At 49.6% G+C, this 24,260-nt stretch overlaps 1 protein-coding gene and 1 pseudogene across 2 annotated transcripts; one reads left to right on the forward strand and one right to left on the reverse strand.

The window, feature by feature from the left end:
- Positions 1 to 683: 683 nt before the first annotated feature.
- On the forward strand, positions 684 to 3,513 carry LOC308529171 (mannose-binding protein A-like; annotated as a pseudogene). The gene is made up of 4 exons: positions 684 to 861; positions 1,238 to 1,354; positions 2,457 to 2,530; positions 3,174 to 3,513. The product of its transcript is annotated as a mannose-binding protein A-like (transcript).
- A 12,920-nt stretch (positions 3,514 to 16,433) lies between these two features.
- On the reverse strand, positions 16,434 to 23,296 carry LOC308529172 (uncharacterized protein; the record flags this gene model as incomplete). The annotated part of the gene is made up of 8 exons (XM_081105190.1): positions 16,434 to 16,813; positions 19,348 to 19,431; positions 20,007 to 20,123; positions 20,507 to 20,623; positions 20,899 to 21,015; positions 21,250 to 21,366; positions 22,886 to 23,084; positions 23,279 to 23,296. The coding sequence occupies 8 exons, from the start codon at positions 23,294 to 23,296 to the stop codon at positions 16,434 to 16,436; spliced, it is 1,149 nt and encodes a 382-aa protein (XP_080961316.1).
- Between the last annotated feature and the right edge of the window lie 964 nt (positions 23,297 to 24,260).

Consider the following 24,260-nt stretch of genomic DNA (forward strand, 5'->3'; position numbering starts at 1 on the left):
CCAAGCCTAATACCCCCCTCTTCTTCAGCCATTTTAGAAGTTGGCAAAAACACTAGGGAATTAAGCAACACACTAAAGGAATGCAATAATCACCAAGAATTCAAATGGTGGTTTAAGTTTAGTGAAGGTCTTTCAAAATTATTAACATAAAATACATGTTTGTTTTGCCTGGGTTTACAAAACTAAGTTCATGTTATTTATTGCTGATACAAAATTTGTCAAGAAAATGGCTTGGGTAATAATTAACTTTAAAATCTCATATAGTTGGTAAGAACAAATAAATTTGAATCTGTGAATAAATATATTTTGTACCTTATTTGAAGTATGTCTCTTGAAAATGTAACTCTACTTGTCAATGAAAAATACCTGTTTCTAGAAGTTATGAAATGTATTCATAAATTTGTCAATCCAAAAAATGCTCATTACTTGCTTTTTGATGTCACTACAAGTTAAGTTTTCTAAGAATTAAGAATTCTAATTCAGTTGGAAAACCATATATGGTGTTGGTAATGGAATGTGTAAGTTGTCTGTCTCCTGAGCAGCCTGGGAGAAACTCAGAGTCAAAGCTGGTGTGTCTGTGTCCCGAGCACAGGGGCCAGCTCACCAGAGGCGGTAGCGGATGTTGGCTACACGCGATGAGATGCAATTCTTTCCCTCACTCCCTCCACTGCCAGGTGAGGGCCATGCTGTGGTTTGTATCACTTCCCACCCTTCTGTGTGCGGTGACAGTGTCCTTCTCAGAACCCACAGCCTGTGAGGATGCCCAGAAGGCCTGCTCAGTGATTGCCTGTGGCATCCGGTCACCAAGGGCACCCCAGGCAGAGACGGGCGAGACGGAGCCAAGGAGAAAAGTAGAACCAGGTACCCAGGCTGGTCTGACTTCTTGAATCTTTACTCCCCAGAGGGATCTGGGGCAGAGCCATGAGCAGGCTCCCCTTACATTATGATGGGCATGAATCTCTCAGGATAATTCCTGTACATTGTCATTGTCTCCTAAACAAAGACGCTGCTGTGACCTGGCTCCCACCTTTCCACGCAGGAATCGGTGGTGTGTGGTTGTCCGTAAGAGGCGGTATCTGCAGCCCGGGCAGCTGGCGCTGGAGGCAGGAGGCCTTTCTTTCTCAGGTCACCAATAGTTTGCTGTGGTTTCTGGAGTCAACGTGAATCTCGTGCTGAGCTTTTGGAGGAAGAGAATGAGAGACAGACACTGGGTCACATGTCCTTCATCTTCCAACAGGGCAGGGCCTCTGAGGCTTGCAGGGCCCTCCAGGGAAACTGGGGCCTCCAGGAAGTAGAGGGGCTCCTGGACCACAAGGAGTGAAGGCTCTAAAAGGAGGTCGTGGAGACAGTTCAGGTAAGGAGCTCATTTCAGCATGGCATGGGCTGAGGGGCCTGGCCGGGAACTGTAGGGCCAGGTGAGAGGGGTCCTTCTCCGCTGCCCCACTGGCAGACCTCCCCTCTGCTTCCTGACCCAGCACTCTCACTCCTCCCAGTCCTACTTGGGGCCTGAAGGGATTCCCACAGGCGCTTGAGAACAGACTTGCTACCCTGCTGGCCACCCCTCGTGGCCCCTGCAGATGGACCAGCTCCCTCAGCTGGAGCTCCAATTCCAGGCTCCCGGATGAGCGAGAGGAAACCAATCCCCTAAGGAGTTGGGTTTAAGTCTGTTGTCATAAGAGTGGCATGAGGATGGTCTGCTTCATAAGATCCCTGGTGCAATAAAGTAATGAATAGAGAAACTAAATGAAATAATTAGTAATAACAAAACTATAGTGATGACCTCACATAAATATTTGCCCTCCAGCCCATCACAATTATAAGAATATTAGTGACACCAAGGCACTGCGGAACTCCCCCAAGTACCTCCGGCGCCATGTCGGAGGACCCAGAGTCAAGTCCAGCCGGCCTTGGGACACAGATCAAGTCCCTGCCCAGCCATGTGCCCCTAGCCAGGCATGCAGCCCCGCCCACCAGTGCATGCCTTATCGGACACACAGCCTCATGGTGACCAGTCTTTGGTCATTACAGTGTGATGGTGTCACGGCCAAGGGGTTTTTATAATAGAGATTAAAGAGCTTGCCTGCAATAAGAAATAAAAGCATGATTAAGAAAATTTTTCAAAAAGGAGAATGAGTTCGGTCTTTTCTATAAATGAGTGTAATATCACAGTATTTAAGCAGTATGTGAAGAAAAGGATCCAGAGCTATACTTTGCAAGTTACCGTTATTGCTATTGTTATTACTTGTTTCAGAGTTACAGTTTATAAGAGTTATGAATTATCTCTGAGAAGGAATAGAGTTATGGTTTGTTTGTTTTTTTGTTTTTTGCTTCCTTTTGTTTTCTTCTTTTTCTGGAATTAGAGTACTTCTTAATAAGCTTTCATTCCCCCCAAAATACTCTGTTCTTGAATTTAGAGTCTTTTTCTCGATATATGCCCTTCTCCCATTGCTTTGCAGTTACGGAGACTAAGTTGGCTAACTTAGAGAGAGAGCTGAGGAGCCTGGAGGTGGAACTGGACTGCATCAAAAATGTAAGCCTCTTCCTGCCCCCCTGGGTTCCCGCTCTCCCCTTGTCCTTGAGCGCTCTGGGCTTTCAGGAGGTGGAATAGAACTAACAATTGTGAACACGGATTATATACCAGGGCCTGTGCTAGGTTGGCATTTTCTCATAATATGGTTTCGTTCTGTCCTCTCATCACTGCTATTTGTAAGCATTACGCTTGTTTAATTTACAAGTGAGAGAAAATAGGTCCAGGAGTTGTAGGTAATTCATTCAATACCACTCAGGTGAGAAGCAGCAAAGGAAAGATTGCATGGAGGCCTGCTGCCTCCAAATCCTTGCTCCTACCTCAGCACCCACTGTTCTCAGATGGCTGTCCCTGCCCCTTTCTATCCTGGCATCCAAGCCTGGAAGCGGGGCCAAGTCCTGTTTCCCTGTCCACCTGCACTGGGGCAGTTTGTGCTGGGGGACTGTCTCCAGGACAGGCGCCCCCAGGAGGGGCCGGGCTCTGCCAGGGCCTTCCCTATGCTGAGGAGCTCCCCCTCACTAGGACCTGACCTGAGGGGCTTGCACATGGGCTCCTTTTCAGAGTCCTGACTCCCCGACAAGGGCGTGGTCACCTACTGGCCTGGGCTCCAGGCCAAGTCAACCCCACCCATCCTTTGTGATTTCAGTGCACACCTTCTCCTTGAGCAAGAGATCTGGAAAGAAGCTCTATGTGACCAACGGTGAAAAGACGCTTTTTTCCAAACTGAAGGCTCTGTGCGCTGAGCTCCAGGCCACCGTGGCCACCCCCAAGAACGCCGAGGAGAACAAAGCCATCACGGACGTGGCCAATGACCATGCCTTCCTGGGCATCACAGATGACATGACCAAGGTCAGCTTGTGTATGTGACAGGAGGGAGGCTGAAATATAGCAACTGGGAGAAGGGTGAGCCTAATGACTTTGGCTCAGGGGAGGACTGTGTGTGCCTTCAAGAGGATGGGCTCTGCCTTCTTCGTGGCTGTCTGTGAATTCCCAGCCTGAAGAGGTGGTCCCTCAACCCCTCCTTGGCTCTGCTGAGCTCTCTGCTGCCCTAAAAGAAAATTCCGTGATGTTTTTCTCATGCCCAGGGTTGACTCATTCTTTGGTGGGGATGGGAGGAAAACGAAGGGATGGATTTGATTATGGGATTAGGGAGTGAAAAGAGGCTGACATGAGGGTTTCTGGTCCATTTCATGGCAGAGGACACCCTCTGCCTTGCCTAAGAGCATAGCACTGGGTCACAGTCAAACCATGGAAAGGGCCCAGTCTAGCCCTGTCCTTTCTCAGTGGGGACACTGCGGCCCATCACAGGGACCAATGGAGGGCCGCATCTGTGTCAGTCAGCAGCGGATCTCAGCCTCCAAAGGATCCAATTCCTTTTGTCCAAGTGCTGCCACCACTTGAAACCCTTGATCTCTCCCCATGGCTAGCCCAGTGCTATCTGTGACATGGATACGTCTTCAGTTGCTCATGTGCTGCACCAGAAAACCCTTCACCTACTGTAATACCTGACTATGGCGGGGTCTCTCTTTTCCCCGTCCAGTGAGGAAAGAGAGTGATCTGGTTATTTGAGTAGAGGCGGCTGCGGGGTTTGAGAAATGGAAGAAAGAGACAAGACACAAAGATGGAAGGAAAAAGCTGGGACCGGGTGGGACCGCCATCCACTTCTGATGGAGAGACAGAGTCAGGGACAGGGACCCAGCACTGGAACCGCATGTTTAATTTATACCCCAAATACCAGGAAATTACATCATTTCTGGGCGGGCCTGAGTCCTACTCATTCCTGGTGACTGGCTGGATTTACATAATAAAACCCACTCCCAGACACCTGGGCAAAGATGAAAGTCAAAACTGAGAATACTCCTGCCTTTTTGGTAAGATGTGTATCCAAGACGGGGCTCTGCCAGTCGCCTTGGGTTCAGCTGACAATTACTAAGGAAAAATGCCCATGTGCCTTCACATGGGGCCCTCTACATCTCACCCGTTTTCATTTTTAAATGTATCTTGTGGACATATAGTTGGAGCCTTTGGCCTTCAGATCGCAGGAGCTTGCTGGTGACTAAAAAAAAAGCAGGATAAGATTAGTAGTACACAAAAGAATCCAATTAGGTACCAGGGGGTGTTTTTTAACACATTCCATGGATTAAATTTTTTTAAATCATCCAGCAATTCTTTTGCCAGTTTTGCCGGAGATATAATTTCATCATGACTATTCTGAATGGCTTGCACATGTTTGTGTAGCCACACTAAGTCTATACTGATATTATTATGATGCCATATTCCCTGTAGGTGCATCTTGATTTTATTCCAATCCCATAGAGAACTGTTACAGCAGGCTGAAATCACACAAATACATGTAAAAGCAGCATGGCATTGCAGCTGCTGTCTAATCTTGATACCTTCTCATTGATTACTTAGTCCTATCACTGCAGTTTCCAAAGCATTTAGCTTTGTTTTTAGCTTTTTGTCTATATCTTCTTGATCATGAAATGTAGTTGAGGTGTTCTGAGCCAATTCATTGACAAACTTTGTGTTCTAGATGCTTTGGGTCCATGCAAGAGAAGCAGTTACAGCAGATGCAATAACAGTAACTAGGGTAACAATACCAAAAATAATAAGTCCCAAAGCACCCTTTTCCCGGGACACCTGATTGTGTAATTCCTGCAATGCCTGAAAGCCCACATCATGATACCATTTTCCTGTTATGTTGGTAGGAAGCATAATAAAAGAAGGCTGCTTTAAAATTAATATATCTTCATCAGGTTATCCCTTGAAACTCCGCTGGTAAGGTTATAGTAATGGCATTGGACAGCATAATGGGTGTCCAATCTTGTGACGTTCACATTTCCAGTTACCAATACATATGGGGGCTGGACACAGGCTCATGAGCCATAGCAAGGGCTCAGTGAACATGCTCCTTTAGTAGTAGCTAAGAAAGAGCCAATAAAATTAAGAAAGTCAAGGGCAGTGGCTAAATGTCACAGATCTTTCTGTAAATTTCCTGTTTTCGTGGTCAGGGTGTTACCTACAAAAACCTCCTGGTGACATAGGCTCATGATAGGGATATTTAGCATCAAGCTTGTGGGACCAATCCAATACATATAAGTCAGAGCCAGAAATATTATGTCTCACTGGTACAGGATTGGCGCAATCTTGCCATTGAGGAAAAGCTCCCAACTCAGTAGTGGTGCTATTAGGGCAGGAGCAGAGCGGGGGATGCTTATCAGACAGCCATCGGGTGGCCTTAGGAAACCCTGTTTAGTAACTATCTGAATATATTTTCCCATATCCCAAGAGCCTGCAATGTTAGCAATGTTTGCGCCTCCATAGGACGTCTTATTTTCTTTTTTTTTTAATTAAATCTTTATTGTTCAGATTATTACAGTTGTTCTTCTTTTTTCCCCCCATAGCTCCCCTCCACCCGGTTCCCACCCCCCCCCCTCCGCCTTCACCCCCACCCCCCCCGCCACTGTCCTCATCCATAGGTGCACGATTTTTGTCCAGTCTCTTCCCGCACCCCCCGCACCCTTATCCCCCCCCCCCAAGAATAGTCAGTCCCTTTCTATGCCCCTGATTCTATTATAATCACCAGTTTATTCTGTTCATCAGATTATTTATTCACTTGATTTTAAGATTCACTTGTTGATAGATGTGTATTTGTTGTTCATAATTTGTATCTTTACCTTTTTCTTCTTCTTCCTCTTCTTAAAGGATACCTTTCAGCATTTCATATAATGCTGGTTTGGTGGTGATGAACTCCTTGAGCTTTTCCTTATCTGTGAAGCTCTTTAGCTGACCTTCAATTCTGAATGAGAGCTTTGCTGGATAAAGTAATCTTGGTTGTAGGTTCTTGGCATTCATCACTTTGAATATTTCTTGCCACTCCCTTCTGGCCTGCATAGTTTCTGTTGAGAAATCAGCTGACAGTCGTATGGGTACTCCCTTGTAGGTAACTGACTGTCTTTCTCTTGCTGCTTTTAAGATTCTCTCTTTGTCTTTTGCTCTTGGCATTTGAATTATGATGTGTCTTGGTGTGGTCCTCCTTGGATTCCTTTTGTTTGGGGTTCTCTGTGCTTCCTGGACTTGTAAGTCTCTTTCTTTCACCAGGTAGGGGAAGTTTTCTGTCATTATTTCTTCAAATAGGTTTTCAATATCTTGTTCTCTCTCTTCTTCTAGCACCCCTATAATTCGGGTGTTGGTACGCTTGAAGTTATCCCAGAGGCTCCTTACACTATCTTCGTATATTTGGATTCTTTTTTCATTTTGCTTTTCTGGTTGGGTGTTTTTTGCTTCTTCGTATTTCAAATCTTTGACTTGATTCTTGTGATCCTCTAGTCTGCTGTTGGAACTCTGCATAATATCCTTTATTTCAGTCAGTGTATGCTTGATTTCTAGTTGGTCCTTTTTCATAACCTCGAGGATCTCACTAGATTTCTTGAGGGTCTCACTACATTTATCGGTGGTCTCACCAGACTTTTTGAGGGTCTTACTAAATTTATCAGCGATTTCTAGAAAGTTCTTGAAAAACCTTAAAAGTATGATTTTGAACTCTATATCCAGTAGTTTGCTTTCCTCCATTTCTGTCATTGGTGCCCTGTTTCTTTGTCTCCGCATTTTTTATGCTTCCCTGTGTTGATAGAGTGGCTTTCTGTGCTAGGTGTCCTATAGGGCCCAGTGGCTCAGCCACCCCAATTACCTGAGGTGGACACTCTTGGTGCACCCCTTTGTGGGCTTTGTGTACAGTCTTGTTGTAGTTAAGCCTTGATTGTTGTAGGTATCACTGGGAGGAATTGACCTCCAGGCCAATTGGCTGTGAGAATCAGCTGTGTCTGAAGTGGGAGAATGTCTGTGCTGGAGAAACCCCTCCGGGGCAAGACTTGCTTCAGTGGGGCTTTGGTGCTCACTGAGTCTGCCCCTTGAGTGTGTCCTTTATTGATCCGAGGAGCTGCAATCTGGATGGTCCCACTCTGACCCCAGGGCACACTGGCTCCTGAATCTCTAAGGAGGTGAAATCTAGCCTGTGCCTGAGGCTATCCAGCAGGAGCCAGCTGTGAAGCAATGCAAGTTGCCATGGGGCCTTGGGCCAGCTGCAGTTTGTTAGATAATTTTCAAATTGCAAATAGCCAGGCCTTTCATATGCAAAAGCCTCCATGTGCAGCTTGGGCGGGGCAGGGTCCCAGGGGATCAATAGTGCAGAGCAAGCAGCTATGGCTGCCCTCAGAGGCACCGCTTCTCAGTGTTCTGGCTATTGCTGCAAGCACCTCCGAGAGAAAGCTGCCCTCGAGTTCTGACCGATGCCAGACAGTCCAGTTTCTCCTGTATGAGTCTGGGTCCCCAGAGACTCGCCCAGAACTGGAGCTCAGAGCTTGATACTCTCTCCTGATTGAAAAAGACAACCGTGTCCTCAGCCGCCAGCCCTCTCCGCATGCGCCTCCATACCTCTGTACTTTACTTCCGCACCGCACCTCCTCTGAGTCTCGGTATGCTTTTCTCTTTCCTTCTAGTTGTAGAATTTCCACTCAGCCAGCCTTCCTGTGGTTCTGGATGATGTCCGTTTGGTCTTTTAGTTGTATTCTTGAAGTGATTGTGCTAAGCAGCAATCTCTGGTGTTTACCAATGCCGCCATCTTGGTTTTCCCAGTCTTATTTTCTTGGCCAAGCTGCAAACATCCTGAAGTCCCCCTTTTAGATAAACAAATAGGGAGCTCCCCACTGAAGCCATTATAAGTATAATCACCTTGGGAGAAGGAGTTATATGCTTGTCAGAGCTACCCCCGATCATATTAGTGTTGTTAGTAAATACTGGCACTGGTTCCCCAGTCCAGGTGCCTGGATTGACCAAAGTGGGGTCTGGAACATAAGTCCAGTAAGTTTCTGCTGCAGCCATACCTACCTGGCAGCTGACAAGCACCAGCATAGCAGCAAAAAGGTTGGAGGGGGTTACCTGAACCCCCTGTTCTTTCACCACTTGCTGAGCATCCGTGGTCAGCTTCTTCAGTTGACCCCATGTGGGGACACTAGCTTCTTGGTTGGCCTTGGCCAGCTGCCTTCTGATTTCTCCTTCTTTGGGGCCAGTGCCTGAGCTGGCATCATCACCGGAGGTGTGATCTTCAGCTTCTTGAACGGCAGGATGAGCTGTTCTCCCAGGTCCATGGTCATGACACACTGCTCGCTCTGGCACCCAGATGGGGTTAGAAGCACCTTCTGGAAAGATACAAACATGGCCTCTTCCCCACATCATTACTGGATCTGGTAAAATTCTTATCTTGTTTGTGCTTCCTCCCACCAAGCTAACTTGGTGGAGGCTATTGTACAAGAGGCTCGATGCCTTTCGGCTGCTGTACAACCCTCTGCATCCCAATTCAAAAAATTTAAAATATAAAGAGCATGACTGAGTTTGTTTTGAGGTGACACATAACATCCGTCTCCCCTTTTTGTTTTAGTCATTGCATTTTAAGAGTATGTTTGGCTCTTTCCACTATTGAGTGACATCCATTTGCCAGATTTGATTAGGTTTAAGTACTCAGGGATTTACCCCTAATGCTGGCACAGGGGTGTGGATAACACACACTGAGGGCATTGCTCAACAATTTGGCGAACCTGCTCTCGGGAAATATGGAGTTCCCTGCGCAAGGCAGAGGCATTTTGACAATGCCGGGCATGAGAGGCCTGTGCCATGGAAAATGGAGTGACCTCCTCTACTGAGGCAATGAGGCGATCTACTTCCTCATTACCTCTAGCCAAGGGACCTGGAAGGCCAGATGGGATCTAATATGGCCAATAAAACATGGAAATTGTTGTTCTCAAATAACCTTTTGAAGGCTGAAAATTAAATGAAAGAGTTCCTCCGAATTAGTGTGCCCTATAGTACCTGTTTCATTAATTTTGGCCATACTTACCACATGAGTACTATCACTATAGGTTGATGGGCTCCGTAGCAAAATCTGTCCAGGCATAAATAAGAGCTGTATTTTTACTCATTATGCTGAAATATAAAGGGTTTGAAGGACCTTTGCTCCCCTGCTGCAGTAGATCCAGCCTTTCCAGAATTGAATCCATCTGTAAAATTGGTTAATGCCTGAGGTATAACAGCTCTTTTAATGCAGCAGCTAATACCATTCCCTGAATGTAGACTGGTCCAATATAAGCACAGATACAGATAAAATGCTTCCATGAGTAATCTCCAGGTGAGAGACAAGCCTCTGCGACAATATTAAGCCTCTAGTAACCTTCTACTATTAGTTCCTTTGAACTTTACCCGACCTTCTCTGGTTTGGTCCTGGGCATCCTGCAGCGACGCAGAGCTGCTAACTGCTAGTATGGCAAGGCGTCTTCACTATCTTCATTTCTGGACTGTTTCTCTTCTGTTGTTCTGGGGCCACTGCTATTTTGTGGCTGAAGCAGTCCTTTCGGTTTCTCTCTCAGATTCCGTTGTTGCAGGAATCCACATGGGCTTGGAGGAGTTTTCTGGAAATATACAAACATTCTCGACCAAAGGTTAATAAAGGAATCTTTTATAAATTAGACTTGGGATCCTTTTAATTTTTGCCCAAACGATTTTCCTTTAGCTTATTTTGACACCATGTGTGTTTTTATGGGTGTCTTATTATTAGCATTACAAATGAAAAATAATTTTCAAAGTAAAAAATTTCAAAGCAATTAAGGCTTTTACTTACAGGGCATTATTCCACTATCCCCTCGCCCCTTTTTTATTTAAATGTTATGAGGCTTTTGAAAATTTTACAATGCAGTCTTGTTAACTTTTAATTTTTCTGTTCAGAAATATGACTGTACTGGATTTCATTGCATGTTAAGCAATTTTACTATGAGATGAACTATCAATAAAAAATTAGTTAATGTTTCAGGAACGGTTTCCTGCCCGGTACAATTAAGTTTTTGGATATTCACTTCTTTCAATTAGCCAATTTTAAATTACTCTGAAATAACACCACACTCAATGTCCATGCGTTTATTTTGTCATTTTTAATAATGGAAGTAAAGTACATTTTCCTCTGAGTATAGCGTGAACACTAGTCCATAAATTTTTAGATGATTATTGCTGTTTAATTTGAGTTTCTTTAATTACTACTAAGATTGTACATTTTTCATGTTTCATTACTATTGGCCATCAGTATATCTTATTTCATGAACTTTCTCTCCTCATTCTTAGATATTTCTGTTCTCATTCCTGCTTCGATACTCATCATTTTCTTGTTGATTTATCTGTTATATACTTTGAAAATAAATGAGCATTTCAATTTTAATTTTACATTGCTTTACTTTTTGGCAGAGAAGTTTTAAATTTTAATTCCGATTTTGAATTTTATATGTAAATAAAAAAATCTGATTTTATTTTTCCTCTAAATGCTTAACCATTTAACTGAGAATTATTAATTGAACCATTCATTATTTCCCCATAATCTTGGTAATCTATTCTTATCATGCATCTAGGACTTATATGTATAGACATACTAGGGCCTGGTTTTGGTGGCCTTTACAGTTGGCCCATCTGTTCCTGTGTTAGTAACACACTATCACAATTATGTTAGTTTTATAAAACCTTTTGACATAAAGTAACCAACTCCATTCTCATTGTACTTTAAGTAATTTTTCTGACTGTTCTAAGTTATTTATTCCATCATAAGACCTCCTGATGAGGTCCTCCCAGCCTCACTCTTTTTAGAAACTGAGTCTTTGGAGAACTTAAATCCCTCTCATCCTCTTCCTATCCTCTCAGGCCTCGGTGGCCAGGGCCAGGCGTCCTGGGCTTGCTCAAACCCCAGCAGCGTTTGTAGCCTCTCCTTCCTGCCCTGATAGAGCCCTCTGATCACAGAACACACTCCCTTGGCCTGAAGTTGTCATATGACCTTGACCTTGTCCTGACCCCAGCCACTTGCATATGAAATGAAGCATTCAGGGAATTAATAAAAGTGCAGGGAGGCTGGCAGTGGGGTAACTGTGCTATTTCCTAAGGTCAATGGGCCTAGAAATGTCTTGAAAACACTTTATTCAACTGTACAAACAGGCTTACAAATAGAAATTCAGGATTTCATTCATTCAACTCTTTCATTTTTTCACTGTCTTCTTATGAACAAATATGAAAAGTACCATTTTACTCAGGTAGGAGGGCCCTTGTGAGTCCCTCTGTAGCTCAAGGTTGTTTGAGTCAGGCAGCCTGAGAGAGACTCTATTGCTTAGGTAACTGAAAGTCAAGTAGGTTAATATTCAAAATTTAGGCAGTAAAGATGGGCTAGGTATGCTGCAGTGACTACCTCCATATCTCACTCAAGGTCCAGGTAGATCCATCCAAGTGATCTTCAAGAGCAGCTATTTCCCCTGCATTTGCTCAGGTTTCGGGAATGCCGGGTTACACAACATGTTATAAGCACCAATGCTGCTGCGCCCACCATGACAGCAGAGAAAAGGGCGTTTCAGACAGTGCACCTGCCCTTATTTGCTTCTACCCAGAAGTGACAGAGGTCACAGGTCAGCCTTCATAAGGTCTCTTGTATTGAAATATTCACAGACACACAAAAGCAACAACAGTAAAGCCTATGAGACGACACCTGCTATTGGCCATCAGGGGACCTAATAGACACGGCGTGGACAATAAGAAGTGTCTTGGTCTCTCAGTAGCTTGGTAATCGTACAAAGTCATGAATCTCTATTCTCCTGGTTAAAAGGTTTTACAATCGTCCACGCATTGCAAATCTTCCTCTTGAGCGCCCCTATTGTGTGCAGGGACACAGTTCTTCAGCTTATCCCTCACATCAGGGCTGTTCAGGGCTTATAGCATCTATGAGGGTATGACGAGGGGCCTGGATAGATATTTAGCTTATAAATATGTTGTCCCCTCTAGTAGATACCTGGGTTCTTGGCTCTAGTATATAAACACCAGTGGCTTGAAAAGGTCAAGCACACCATTAAGCTTGAGTTAAGGATATCCGAAGACAAGAGTGATTGAGACTGCCCCGAACTTAAGCAACTCAGTTCTCAGTGTTTTTTATCGAGGGAATTCAGAACAAAAATAAAAGATCCTAACACCAGCAAACATCAGAGTGCACCCCACTGTCAGCTCATAATGGGAAGTGGGTTGGTTGAGTAGCAAGAGGGTTGAGAACCAGGAAGTGATCTGAGAATATACCATTGAACTGAGCAGGGGCTTCCCCATGGAGCTGCTGGGGTTGTCACCCTCCACACGTGGAAGGACCCCAGGCTGCTCCCAGGATGACACCTGGCACTGTGAGGGTCATAGCATCTCCTGAGAGGTCAGAGTCATGCAGTCCTGGCTTCACTTTGCACCCAGGCTACTACACTAGGGACCAAGGCTATTATGGGTGGGGCAGGGCTAATGCTGTTTAATGCCTGTGTTCACCTCTGCCCGTGAATGTGAGTGTAGGAGAGGTCTCTGTGCCAAGAAAGGGTTAAAACCTGTCTTTTTCTGAAATACTTACCTTAGTCCTTGACTTTCATTGGGCTGCGCTGTGTCAACAGAACTCAAATGACCCTCCTTACTTGTTCGCTGTGCTGGAGAGTGAACCAGAACCTGTGCTGAGGTGGATCTAAAGCTTCTCCTAGGGCCTGGGGTCTCAACAATCCTGGCCTTCAACCCCACAGGACACATCGTTTCTCCCCATTGAGTCAGTTATGCCATTTCCCTCCATTCTTGTCAAAGAAATAGGTTGCCTTATGTGCTGGGATGGGAAGTGGTCACTTTTAGAGGGATTGTTGGACCACCATGGGTCCCAATGGCCATACTGTGCTGTGGGGTCCACCCCCAGGCCTAGTCTGTTGGGCCAGAGGCGGGCATCTGAGACAGGCAGATTCACTTCCACAGGAATTTTGACCTGATATCAAGCAAGAGTTTCTGATCTCTGTGTGACACATGACTCTGTGCTTGGGCAGCTGAGAGCCCGAAGCAGAAGGTGGTGGGAGAAGGAGGAAGAGAGGCGCGGATGCAGAGGCAGAAGCAGGGAGACCGCACAGCGCTGCTTGTGCACCCGCAGTCCTTGAGCCACCTCAGAACTCTTCATTCTTACAAAAAAATGCCTCCTTGGAATTTTCCCCTTTTATTTGCAATGAAATACCTTTCTAAGCTCCCTGGCGGATGGTGTCCGGGTGTGACTTCTGAATTGAAGTTTATTTGCTCCCTGTTGCATAACTGACATATTTCAGAAGCTACCAGGACTTGGGGCTTTTTTTTTTTCAGTAACAGGAAAAAGGTCTTAGCAGAGAGACTGAGCTGTGTGCTGTGGTTGTTCTTTTCCTTTTTTTATTTTTTCAAACCTATCAATAATCACTGTATTTAAATTATTTTTCATTTTTAAATTATAGGTGACATACTGTATTATATTAACTTCAGGTGTACATCCCAGTGGATAGTCATTACATAACTTACTAAGTGATCATCCTGACCAATCTCTTCCCCATCTGACATCATGGTTATTACATGTGGCTTTTTGCTTTCAGACCTGCTGTCCTACATCTGAGGTGTGGCTGTGGAGTCTTGGGAAGAGGGGTGTGGCCTCCAGTCCCTGGGAACAAAAGAAGGCTGCTTTCCTGTTTTGTTGCCTCTCCTATGAGCCTGGGCTTCATCCAGGTGTCCTTCCAATTTCTTAAGCACAAGTGTCATTAAATTCAACTGGTATATAGAGGCCTTTGGTCTAAAAGTTGACAGGCCACAAATATAAGGTTTGGGTCAGATGACCCTTCACATGACCAAGTTGTAGCACTGACACACCTGGAGCCTTGAGCAAGCCAACGCCCCCACCCCCACCCCCGCCCTACCCCTTCTGTGGGATGAGGAGCAAGAACTGGCCAGCTGTCCCTGAGGCAACTTGGGGAAGAACCTCCTGGACGGAGGCCAGGGCAGATCTGGGGGTGAACCTGAGCATGGCTGGACCCTCTGTGCCTGAGATCTCAGCTGGAATGGGGATTGTGCAGGTGGGACTCCCTCCCATGAGCCGACAGGCAGTCACAATGACAGGGTAGAATGAGGTCCTGGTGTGCAGGGATGCAGAGGAGGCTACTCAATTGGGCCACACAGTCCTTCCAGGGAGGCAGATGACCTGCCAGGTCAGCCCATGGCGCTGTGCATCTTCCGGGGCTCAGGCCTTGAAACAAGGAGCAGCCACAGGAACCACCCAGCCCTGGGGCTCCAGCTGGCATTGGCCAAGGGGTTAGGGGCTCTGGGAGGTCCTGAGCAGGCATGTAATGTGGGTGCCAGGGATCTGAGCCCTGGATGGAATGAGCTCATCCCTCGAGTGAGGGTGAGGAGGGGAGAGAATGGAAGGCTAAGGCTTGAGCAGGTCGCCATTAAGTGGTCAAGAAGAGGAGGAGGGGCTAGCAAAAGAGGATGATAAGGAACTGGTATAAGGGGACACCACAGCAAGAGGAGGGAGTGACAGAGGAGGGAGTGACAGAGGAGGGAGTGACAGAGGAGGGAGTGACAGAGGAGGGAGACACAGAGGAGGGAGTGATAGAGGAGGGAGACACAGAGGAGGGAGTGACAGAGGAGGGAGTGACAGAGGAGGGAGTGACAGAGGAGGGAGTGATAGAGGAGGGAGTGACAGAGGAGGGAGACACAGAGGAGGGAGTGACAGAGGAGGGAGTGACAGAGGAGGGAGTGACAGAGGAGGGAGTGACAGAGGAGGGAGTGACAGAGGAGGGAGTGACAGAGGAGGGAGTGACAGAGGAGGGAGTGACAGAGGAGGGAGACACAGAGGAGGGAGTGATAGAGGAGGGAGTGACAGAGGAGGGAGTGACAGAGGAGGGAGTGACAGAGGAGGGAGACACAGAGGAGGGAGTGACAGAGGAGGGAGTGACAGAGGAGGGAGTGACAGAGGAGGGAGAGACAGAGGAGGGAGTGACAGAGGAGGGAGTGACAGAGGAGGGAGACACAGAGGAGGGAGTGATAGAGGAGGGAGACACAGAGGAGGGAGTGACAGAGGAGGGAGTGACAGAGGAGGGAGTGACAGAGGAGGGAGAGACAGAGGAGGGAGTGACAGAGGAGGGAGTGACAGAGGAGGGAGACACAGAGGAGGGAGTGACAGAGGAGGGAGAGACAGAGGAGGGAGTGACAGAGGAGGGAGTGACAGAGGAGGGAGAGACAGAGGAGGGAGTGACAGAGGAGGGAGACACAGAGGAGGGAGTGACAGAGGAGGGAGTGACAGAGGAGGGAGAGACAGAGGAGGGAGTGACAGAGGAGGGAGACACAGAGGAGGGAGTGACAGAGGAGGGAGTGACAGAGGAGGGAGTGACAGAGGAGGGAGTGACAGAGGAGGGAGAGACAGAGGAGGGAGTGACAGAGGAGGGAGTGACAGAGGAGGGAGACACAGAGGAGGGAGTGACAGAGGAGGGAGAGACAGAGGAGGGAGTGACAGAGGAGGGAGACACAGAGGAGGGAGTGACAGAGGAGGGAGTGACAGAGGAGGGAGAGACAGAGGAGGGAGTGACAGAGGAGGGAGTGACAGAGGAGGGAGTGACAGAGGAGGGAGTGACAGAGGAGGGAGTGACAGAGGAGGGGGAGACAGAGGAGGGAGTGACAGAGGAGGGAGAGACAGAGGAGGGAGTGACAGAGGAAGGAGAGACAGAGGAGGGAGTGACTAGCTGGGTTGACAGTTTGAGGAGGCAGAGGGCTGAGGAGGAGCCTTTGGATTTTGGGGACTAATTTTATCCCTTGCAACTGGGAAAACAGGCCGACCCCTTCTTCCTCTGACAGGGCAGCCAGTGAAGCCAGTTTTGTATTTTATTCTGAGAGAGGAGTTCCATGGGAGCCCTGGGCTGGCCTCATCCCAGGGCTCTGTGCAGAAGCCCGGCCACAGAGCTGTGTCAGCTCTTCCTTGTCATGTTGGCAGCACACGGGTCTGGGCCAGGCCCCTGGACCACAGATGCCCCACCCACCCGAGGGCTCAGAACTCGCAGATCACAAGGCGCCTCTCTCCACAGAACTTGTCATTCCACTTGCCGGTGGTGTACATCTCCACACAGTGCTCCTTGCCTCCATCGTTGTTGGGCTCCCCGGGGGCCCAGTTGGAATAGACCAGGGGCTTCCCTCCTGGGTAGGTGAACCAGCCCTTTGTCTTAAAGTCAGTCATGCTCAGGAACGCAGCACCCTTGTCCTCAATGTCGAGCAGCAGTTGCAAGGCGTGGTTCTCAGCTGCAGAGCGTGGGGAGGGCAGCTGCCCCCCGGCCTGGGCGCACACTTGCCGTGCTTCATAAAAAGTTTTCAGAAAGCCTGCTGACTTGAAGACCTTCTGGCCAACATCTTGGCTGTGGGGGAAGAGCTCCACTAGGAGGAGAGCACAGTCAGGTTTGGGGGCTGGGGGCACCTGCCAAAGCTCCATGGCTCTGAGACCTTTGTGCTCCAACCAGAGCCCGGGCCTCCCATATAGGGCCTCAGAGCACCAGGGAGGACAAAGGTGAGACCCCGGGTCCTCGGTGCGCTCTGGGAGGTGGACCTGCCTGTCTAGTTACAGGTGAGAACACTGGGCTCAGAGAGGTTAAGTAAGAGGCTCAACTCCATGTGACCATCACATGCAGAGCTGGGGGTCACCCTTATCTGATCTCACACTAGAGCTGAGACGTGCTCTTTCTTTTTCACCCCATGTTGCATGGCAGAATCGGTTTCCCAGGTACTGGGCGGGACGGGGAAGCTTTGGCATCGTGCAGCCTCTGAGAGCTGGAAACAAGGAAGAAGCTCACTCTGACCTCACTGTGGACCCCGCATAACAGCAGGGCATGTGGCATTGACAGGGAGGTCCGTGCCGGGTGTGGGTGTGGGAAAGAAGAGGAGAGGGTGGGCCATCTGAGGGCAGCGCTGTGCTAATCTCTGCACTGTGTGCGCCCAGTGCTGGCCTCTAGGTGTGCATGTGGGGGAGGCTGGAGAGCTGGGAGGGAGGACAAGGACAGCTGAGAGGTGCATGGGCGTCAGGGGCAGGAGAGAGTCAGTGCTGAGAGAGGCCTGTCTGGGAGTCAGAGGGCCAGGCGTTCAGACCCGCCTTGGCCATGACTGTCCAGGTGGACAAGGTAAAATCACTTCCTTTTTCGGGGTTTCTAGTTCCTCATCTCTAAGATGGGAATACAATTTATAAAAGCATCACCTGTGTGACATTCAACATCGTTTTTCAGTCCATCTAATTTTCCATCCCTTTAACTGTGTGTGTGTGCGTGTGTGTGTGTGTGTGTGTGTGTGTGCTTTAATAAATTTTTATTGATGTCAGAGAGGAAAGGAGAGGGAGAGGGAGTTGGAAACATCAATGATGACAGAGAATCACTGATTGGCTGCCTCCTGTACACCCCCTACTGGGGATCATGCCCTGACCAGGGATCGAACCATTATCTCCTGGTTCATAGGCCAACGCTCAACCACTGGGCCACGCTGGCCGGGCTCATTTTCCATCTCCTTTTCTTCTGGTTTCGTGCATAGGAGCCTTCAGGGCTGCTGAGAGGGCTGTGCTCCAGCTCCAAAGGGCTGGTCAGGAGCCCAGGCTGCACCCCAACCCACTGTGACCCTTCCTCAAGGGTTCAGGGGGCAGACTCTCCACAGGCTCAGGAGGGCGCCCAGAGCAGCCCTGGACAAAAGTTCATCTGCCATTCACTACATGCACCCGGGTGGGTCTGTGTGTGCATACACAAACATGGGCACATGTCCATCTGAAGGCACATGGGAGCACTGAAGGCCCACCTGGTGTGTGTTAATATGTGTGTGTGCTTGTGGGTGTGGATGTCGTGAGGTGAGTGATGGCATGTGTGTAATACACATATGTGTGGCAGGTCTTCATGAATTCTCTTGTGCATCAGTGTGCATGTGAGAGAGAGAGAGCACACATGCATGTTTGTGGAGAGAGGGAGACATACCAAATGCTTGAAACCTCACCCTTGGTATGTGGGTACTCAGTGGCCTTAGGTAGGTAGGAGCCAACCCTCTGTCTCACCCCTGTGCTACCTCCTCCTTCAGAAACTCCTCTTTGGATCAATGAGATTTGCTGAATGATTTGAGCTCAAAGCAGACATGGGGAAAGCGGGGAGGAGGAGGGCAAATTAGGGACTGAGGTGGAGATGCCACAGGCACAGGCACTGGGCTGTGCTGCTGGAGCCTCTGACTCCTCAGCACCCAGGTTAGGGGAGAGTCTCCACTATGAACACCCAGGGCGGAGTGGGAGAGCCCAGCACTGGGCAGAGCCCAGAGGCAGCCTGCCTCCTGCCGGACCCAGGGCCTGTCTCAGGTGAGTCTCTCAATGGCCACATGCCAAGGTCAGGCCCTCACAGCCTTGGTCCCAAGAACAGCTTCCCAGCCTCCTCTCTCAGGACAGTGTCTGCAGTTGCTGCTGCTGCGGGCTGGGCAGCAACATCTTGAGGGGTTTGCACACCCAGCCCCATAGAGTTAAGAAATGCATCCTGGGTAGTGGGGTGTCCAGGGACCAGCACAGATTGGCGGGAGGGAAGGTCTGAACTGCACTGGGCTTGGGGCATTGATCTGGCTCGGGTCACAGGTGGCTGTGATGGTGGGGCTGGCGCTGGTAGCCTTGACCATGCTGGGGCCAGCCCACTGGGCTGGTGTAGGGGCCACACCCTGCTCCGTGTCCCTGGCATCTGCTTCCAGCTCCTGGACCATGTGGCTGCCCTGCTCTGCTCCACACTTACCTTAACCCCAGGTCCTACACCAGTCCCAGGTCCAGCCCATCGTCCAAACCCACTACCACCCTAGAGCCCCCAATCCTAGAACCAGGCCTGCCTCAGGCCCGGCCAACTCCAAACGCAAACACAGACCCCACCTGGGGCCTGCCCTTGGTGACTGGCTCAGGTCCAGGTCCAGGAACTCACTTTTCTTATACTGAAGGAAGGCTCCCAGCAGGCGTCCTACCTTCTCCTGTAAGGCCTTCACTTGCCGCCTCAGAGCAGCGTTGTCTGCAGGAGAGAGAGGCCCAGTGAAGACCAGTCCCTCACAGTCAGGGATCAGCTCAGAGTCAGGGTCCCAAGGGAAGGGTGCTCAGTGACAGGCTTTCCTGGGGGAGGGTAAGGGGCTGGACCCCAGGAAGTCCACAGCCGCTGACACAGCTGCCCTGCTGCCCACAAGTCCCTGAGGCTCTGTAGTGAGCACACTGTGCCCTGAGCAGGTCCTGGCACCCGACTAACTCTGATCCAGATGGCATTTCACAGCAAATTCTGAGAGTCTGAGAGCACATTCCTGAAAGGGGGGTGGATTGCACAACGCTCAGGTACTCCCCATCCCTGTGTTATTTGGTGCTCGCAGCTCTCTCATGAACTGGGAGAGAGCTGAGCTGTCCCAGTGATCAGATGGGAAGCTGCTCAGGCTGGCCCTTCCCTGAGCACAGGGTCTATCCAGAGCCTCACCTTCCTGTCTTCAGCCTGACAGCCTTTCCCAGTTTCACACCCCCCATAAAACGGGCTGATCACTGAGCAGAGGGCCTCCTCCCTCTGCAATTTAGTGGGGCGCCCAGAGCCAGGGGAGGCGACCTTACCTGGAAGCCCACTCTCTCCCTTTTCTCCTCTCTCCCGAGAAGCACCTCTGTACCACTTCAGTCCTCGGGGGCCCCTGGTGCTTGGAGGTCCCTGTGGGCCCGAACGTCCTGCAGGCCCTGAGGTCAGACAAGAAGAGGAGGGTGAGCTCAGCACACATTTTCCCGCATTTTCCCCCTCCCGGCATATGGGCTGTGCTATTGTCCAGCAATACACCCTCCCACGTACAGTCTGTCCCACAGCCAGCCACGCACCCTCTCTGCACAGTACTATCCCATCACCCCGCACCCGGTCTTCCCCGGATGCGGACTGTCCCTGCTGCTCACACCACACTCTCCCCAGTTACAGAGCTCAAGCCCAGGGAGGCACCTCCTTGCACAGACTCCCCAAGGTCCAGTGTTGCAGCTCAGAGATGGTGGGGTGGTGGGGGAGGGACAGGCATCCGTAGCTTCAGGTGGACACAGGAGGACCGAAGGCCCACCCAGCTTTTCCCATCACTCACCTGCTGGCCCTGCACTCCCAGGGGCTCCACGCTCACCAGGGGCACCATTTTCTCCTCTGAAACCTGGGGGGCCTCTTGTCCCTGTGGAGCCCTGCAAGCCTGGGTCACCCACTTCTCCTGAGGAAGGAACAGATTGGGACAAAGGCTGCTGAGAGTGTGTGCAGCCTGGATCATTTCCTTGGCTCTATGTGGAGAAGGAGACCTGGGGGGCTGTGCACCCCACTGTCTGGGCTCCTCCAGATGTGGGGGATCGGGGGGCAGGGATCACAGCAAGGCCTGCCAGTGGAGGTGGCCTGGCTTCCCTGGCACCGTGAGTATCCTTAGGTCACATCATGGATTGCCATGGACATTCCTCCCTCTCCCTTCCGGACTTCCACACACCAACCTCCTACCTTGGGGCCCAGGCTCTCCTTTGGGGCCTGGCTCACCTTGTGGTCCTACATTCCCCTGCATTCCTGATGGACCCTCTGTTCCAGCCGGCCCAGGCATACCTGGAGGTCCCGGAGGTCCTGAAAAAGCACCAGCCAGTCAGTGCACAGAGTCTTGTTGGAAGGGACAGAGCGTGAGAAGGTGAGAGCAGTCATAGAGGTCAGAGAACAGCACCATCCTACAGACGCCGCCCAGCAGTATTACAGCCTTCCCTGAGAACCCAGCGCCAATCCCAGGACACCTTTCTGGAATGGGTATGTGCATCCTCCTGCATGGCCTAGTGGCAGGCATTGCTGTCCACACCCACTGCTCACCACGTGGCCCTGAGTCTCCCTTCGGTCCAGGTTCTCCAGCAGAGCCATTGTCCCCTTTGGGCCCAACAAGGCCAGCAGGTCCAGGCATCCCCATTGACCCTGTAGCACCTGGTGAACCTGCAGCAGAAGAAGAAATGGGCATAAACTTGGCCCTGGGCCTAGGAGGAGCAGCACCTGCAGGTCAGCCCCCGCATTCTTACAGGTTCCGCAGGTGTAGACATTCCACCTCCACACTCCTCAGTCCAGTGGTGCCCCAGGAGACGGGTGTGCACATCCCCGTTTCACAGGTGAGGAAACAGGGCTGTCAGAGCTGGTGTGGGGACATGAAGCCAAGAACTGTCTTATTTCCATGCAGTGCACCCTCCATGCCCTGAGGCTGCAGGATTACAGCAGGGGATCTGCCAGCTTTTACCCTGGATCATGGACTCCTTGCTTTCCGCTTCCTAGGACCAAACTTTATATCAGAAATGATCCCTGACATGAGTTACCAGGGAAATGCAAATAAAAGCCACAAGATATTTTCTCACCCCTCCTGGAATGGCGACTATGAAAATCACAAAAGCTCACAAGTGTTGGTGAGGATGTGAAGAAGAACCCTTGTGCACTGTTGGTGGGATTGTAAATTGGTGCAGCCCCTATGGGGACCAATATGGAGTTTCCTTAAGACATTAAAAAGATAATTTCTTTAAAAAGTATGATCCAGCAATACCACTTCTGGGTTTTATCCAAAGGAAATAAAACACTAATTTGAAAAGATGTCTGTACCCTCATGTTCATTGCAGCATTTCTTACAGTAGCCAAGAGGTGGAAACAACCGAACAGTGTCCATAATGGATGAATGGATAAAAATATCAAACACACACACACATGAATATTATTCAGCCATAAAAAAAATCCTACCCTTTGCCTCAACATGAATGGATCTTGAAGAAATTATGCTAAGTGCCATAAGTCATACAAATTAAGACAGATACAGTGTGATCTCACTTATATATGGATTCTAAGAAACAAAACAAAGAATCTGAACTCATAAATGCAGCTATCAGATTATTGGTGGTTGCATAAGATGGGAGTTAGGTGGTGGGCAAAACTAGTGAAGGTCAAAAGCTACAAATGTCCAGTTATAAAATATGAGCTCCCTTTCCTCCCCTCTGTAGTGCATTTAGTTAAATCCTTTTCATCAGGCCTGAGTGTGGGACCATAAGGCTTCATCTTTGCCCACCTCTCATGTAGTAGAATTTAGTTATATATTAACACACTGCACAGAAATCGTTCAACCACAATGAACAATTATAAGTGCCGCAGCTTGGTTCTAGAGGGCCAGGAAGACCAGTCATTTACCCACGATTTTCTCATTCTTGGGGTGAGAGGAATCAGAAGATCCTAGAGGAGGAATCCTGACAGCTGGGGCGGGGGGGCGGGGAGGGGAATAACACCTCCGGGATCAGGGCAGCCTGTCATTTGCCAACTGGTAACGAGGTGGTTTAGGTGGACTGAATGTCTAGGGGACTTCTTCCCAAGGAGGTGGGCTTCCATTTCCAGGGCTTTCATGGCAGAACATCCAGACTTGTTGAGTAGGTTACAATTCCAGTGCCGCCCCATGCCCACCAGGACAAGCCCATGGTCCCAGCTCTACCTGGATCCCCCTTCTCGCCTCGGGGGCCGTCTCTCCCATCTCGTCCATCCCGACCAGGCAGGCCTTTCTCCACAGGGCTACACATGACCAGGGTGCAGTTATCAATCAAAGGTTTCTTGGAAAGGCTCTTCACCTCTGCTCCCCATGACCTTGGAGGCTGTGTGAGCAGGACCAGCACAGAGAGGAGAAGAAGCATGGCCTGCAGGGTAGACAGAAAGAGAAAGGACATGCTCTTGGTTCCAGAACATGGGCTACTACTTAGCCCAGCTCCCGGAAGTCAGAGAGGCACTTTCCTACCGCCTTGCCCTTTCTGTGGGATCAGGAGCAGCAGGACTCTGAAAGCAATTTAGGACAAGGCGGCCATTCTGTCTGGCCTGGGAGGGCATGAGTTACCCAGCTGAACTCTGACATGGTTATCAGCAACATCTACCTCTTCTCAGATGCCCCGTTTTGTCCCTTCTAGTGACTTCCCTTTCACTGCCATCGGCACGGCTAGGATGTGAACTCCTCACTGGGGCCACCTGTCACATCAGGAATGACTCATGAAGTGCCTTTGGGCAGGACAGTTCCCCTCTTTGAATCTCCATCTCCCTCTCTGTATCAGTAAGGTGGCTGGGCAAACCCATTTCCTGTCACTTGTAGCCTTGGATGGACCAGCACTGGTGGTTTCAGTGCTTGTCTGGAAAGAGCCAGAATGCTCAGTGACATCTGTCCTAACACAAGATGGGCACACAGCTACATGTTTGCCAGGTGGTCTGCCATTCCTGGACTAGATGCTGTCTCCATGAAGAAAGTTCCAGATGGAACCCAGATAAAGTTCTCAGAATAGCTGGAGAGACCCTGGGATGCCTAGAGTGCTGCCCCTCCACCTGGGACGACTTGGAAGAGGGGCCTTGTGGAGGAGGGCATGTGAGGTGAGCTCCGTCAGGGAAAGGGTGGCTTTAGGTGGAGAAAAAACAGATGTTCAATAGGGTGTCCAGTGACATGTGAGAGGGACTCCGCAGCTAAGTGAGGTCAGGGTGGGTGCAGGACCTCGTCACTCCCAATGGTGGGCTTCTTTCCTCTTGAGAGAAACTGTAAAGTTAGGAGCCAGGAAAGCACACACGGGAGTGGCAGAGGCTGGGAACAAGCCTGAGGGACGGAGCCAAGGGGAAGGGATCGCCAGGCAGCCTGCGGGGGAGGCAGTGGAGGGCCTTCCTGGCCACAGAAGTGCTTTCTTCTCCACCTGCTGGTGGTTCTGGGCTGCGGAGGCCCCTGTTTGCTCCAGTTCTTTCTCATTCTGAGTTTACCGCTTCCTCGGGCATCATGGGAGTCTCTAAACGCCAGGCAAGCTCACAGGCCAGCAGCGTGGCCCTTGCTGGGGCAGAGGCTCAGC

This window comes from Myotis nattereri, assembly GCF_964212035.1.
Source record: "Myotis nattereri genome assembly, chromosome: 13".
Taxonomy (NCBI): domain Eukaryota; kingdom Metazoa; phylum Chordata; class Mammalia; order Chiroptera; family Vespertilionidae; genus Myotis; species Myotis nattereri.